The 967-nt window shown below is 63.4% G+C and overlaps 1 protein-coding gene across 1 annotated transcript in view; it reads right to left on the bottom strand.

Moving 5' to 3' along the window:
- Positions 1-924, bottom strand: part of CDT1 (chromatin licensing and DNA replication factor 1) — a gene marked incomplete at its 5' end in the record, with an annotated part of 2,266 nt that extends 1,342 nt beyond the window's left edge. Inside the window, 3 exon segments of the mRNA XM_009710488.1 lie at positions 180-276; positions 471-623; positions 734-924. Coding sequence (XP_009708790.1) covers positions 180-276; positions 471-623; positions 734-924 — 441 coding nt within the window.
- Between the last annotated feature and the right edge of the window lie 43 nt (positions 925-967).

Here is a 967-nt window from a genome sequence, read left to right as displayed (position 1 = left end):
TTCAGAGCCAGGAGAGATTCCAGCTGCCATCCTCCCCACCCACACCCTGCCAAGAGCATCCCACAGGACCCAGCCGTGGCCTTCAGCCTGGATGCCAGCCCACTCCTTCCACCCGCTTCTTTAGGCAGTGACCAGAGCAACCGCAGTCCCCAGGTGCTGGGGGGCAGCGGGGGTCTCACCTTGTGGTGCTGCTTGACGATGTTCACCAGGTTGCGGTTGAACTCCCTCCTGCGCTCCAGCAAGCGCGATGCCGACAGATGCGGGCGGCCGTCCATGCAAGGAGAGACAGGAGCATCGCCCACAGCCAGAATCACTGCCCCATCGTCCTCCCGCTTGCCCCAAAAGGGGTTTTCATTTCCAATACGCTCAGGCCCTTGTGCATCAGATGATTATCTAACAGACCAAGCAGAGAGCATGGTCCCAGCCTGGGCCGAGCACACCCCAGCTCTTGGGGTGCCCCCCATAAGCCGTACGTACCTTCCCCCAGCACCGGCTCCAGCGTAAGCTGGTAGTCAGACTTCTTCACGCCGTTGCCAAAGGTGGGGATGTTCTTCTCCTGGCGCAGCCTGTACGAGGTGGGGTACACCGCCTTGATCTGCCCCACGTGCCGCTCCTCAAACTGCCTGCAACAGCACCCGGAGAGATCAGGAACCCCAAGGGCTGACACCAGGGCATCGGCCCCGACAGCTTCAGCCGGGACCCCGAAACGGGCCACCCGCTGCTGCCGACTCACTTGCGCATCATGTCCTGCACCCCCTGCTTGACCTTCGCGAAGGTGATGGTCTCGGCACGGTTGAAGAGCATCCCGGCGATGGTGTCCACGCTGCGGAACATCTCTGCCAGCACCTTGAACTTGTAGGGCAGCGTGAGCCCCGGGGGCAGGTCCTGCGCGAGGGTGTGGAACCGCTGGTACGCGGGGGCCTTCTCGCTGCCGGGGAAGGAGAGGGGTCAGGGTCCCCCCGCACAC

The sequence above is a fragment of the Cariama cristata genome, unplaced genomic scaffold (assembly GCF_000690535.1).
Source record: "Cariama cristata isolate BGI_N322 unplaced genomic scaffold, ASM69053v1 scaffold32921, whole genome shotgun sequence".
Taxonomy (NCBI): Eukaryota; Metazoa; Chordata; class Aves; order Cariamiformes; family Cariamidae; genus Cariama; species Cariama cristata.
Note: the sequence above shows the minus strand (reverse complement) of the source record. Positions and strands in the feature narration are given on the sequence as shown.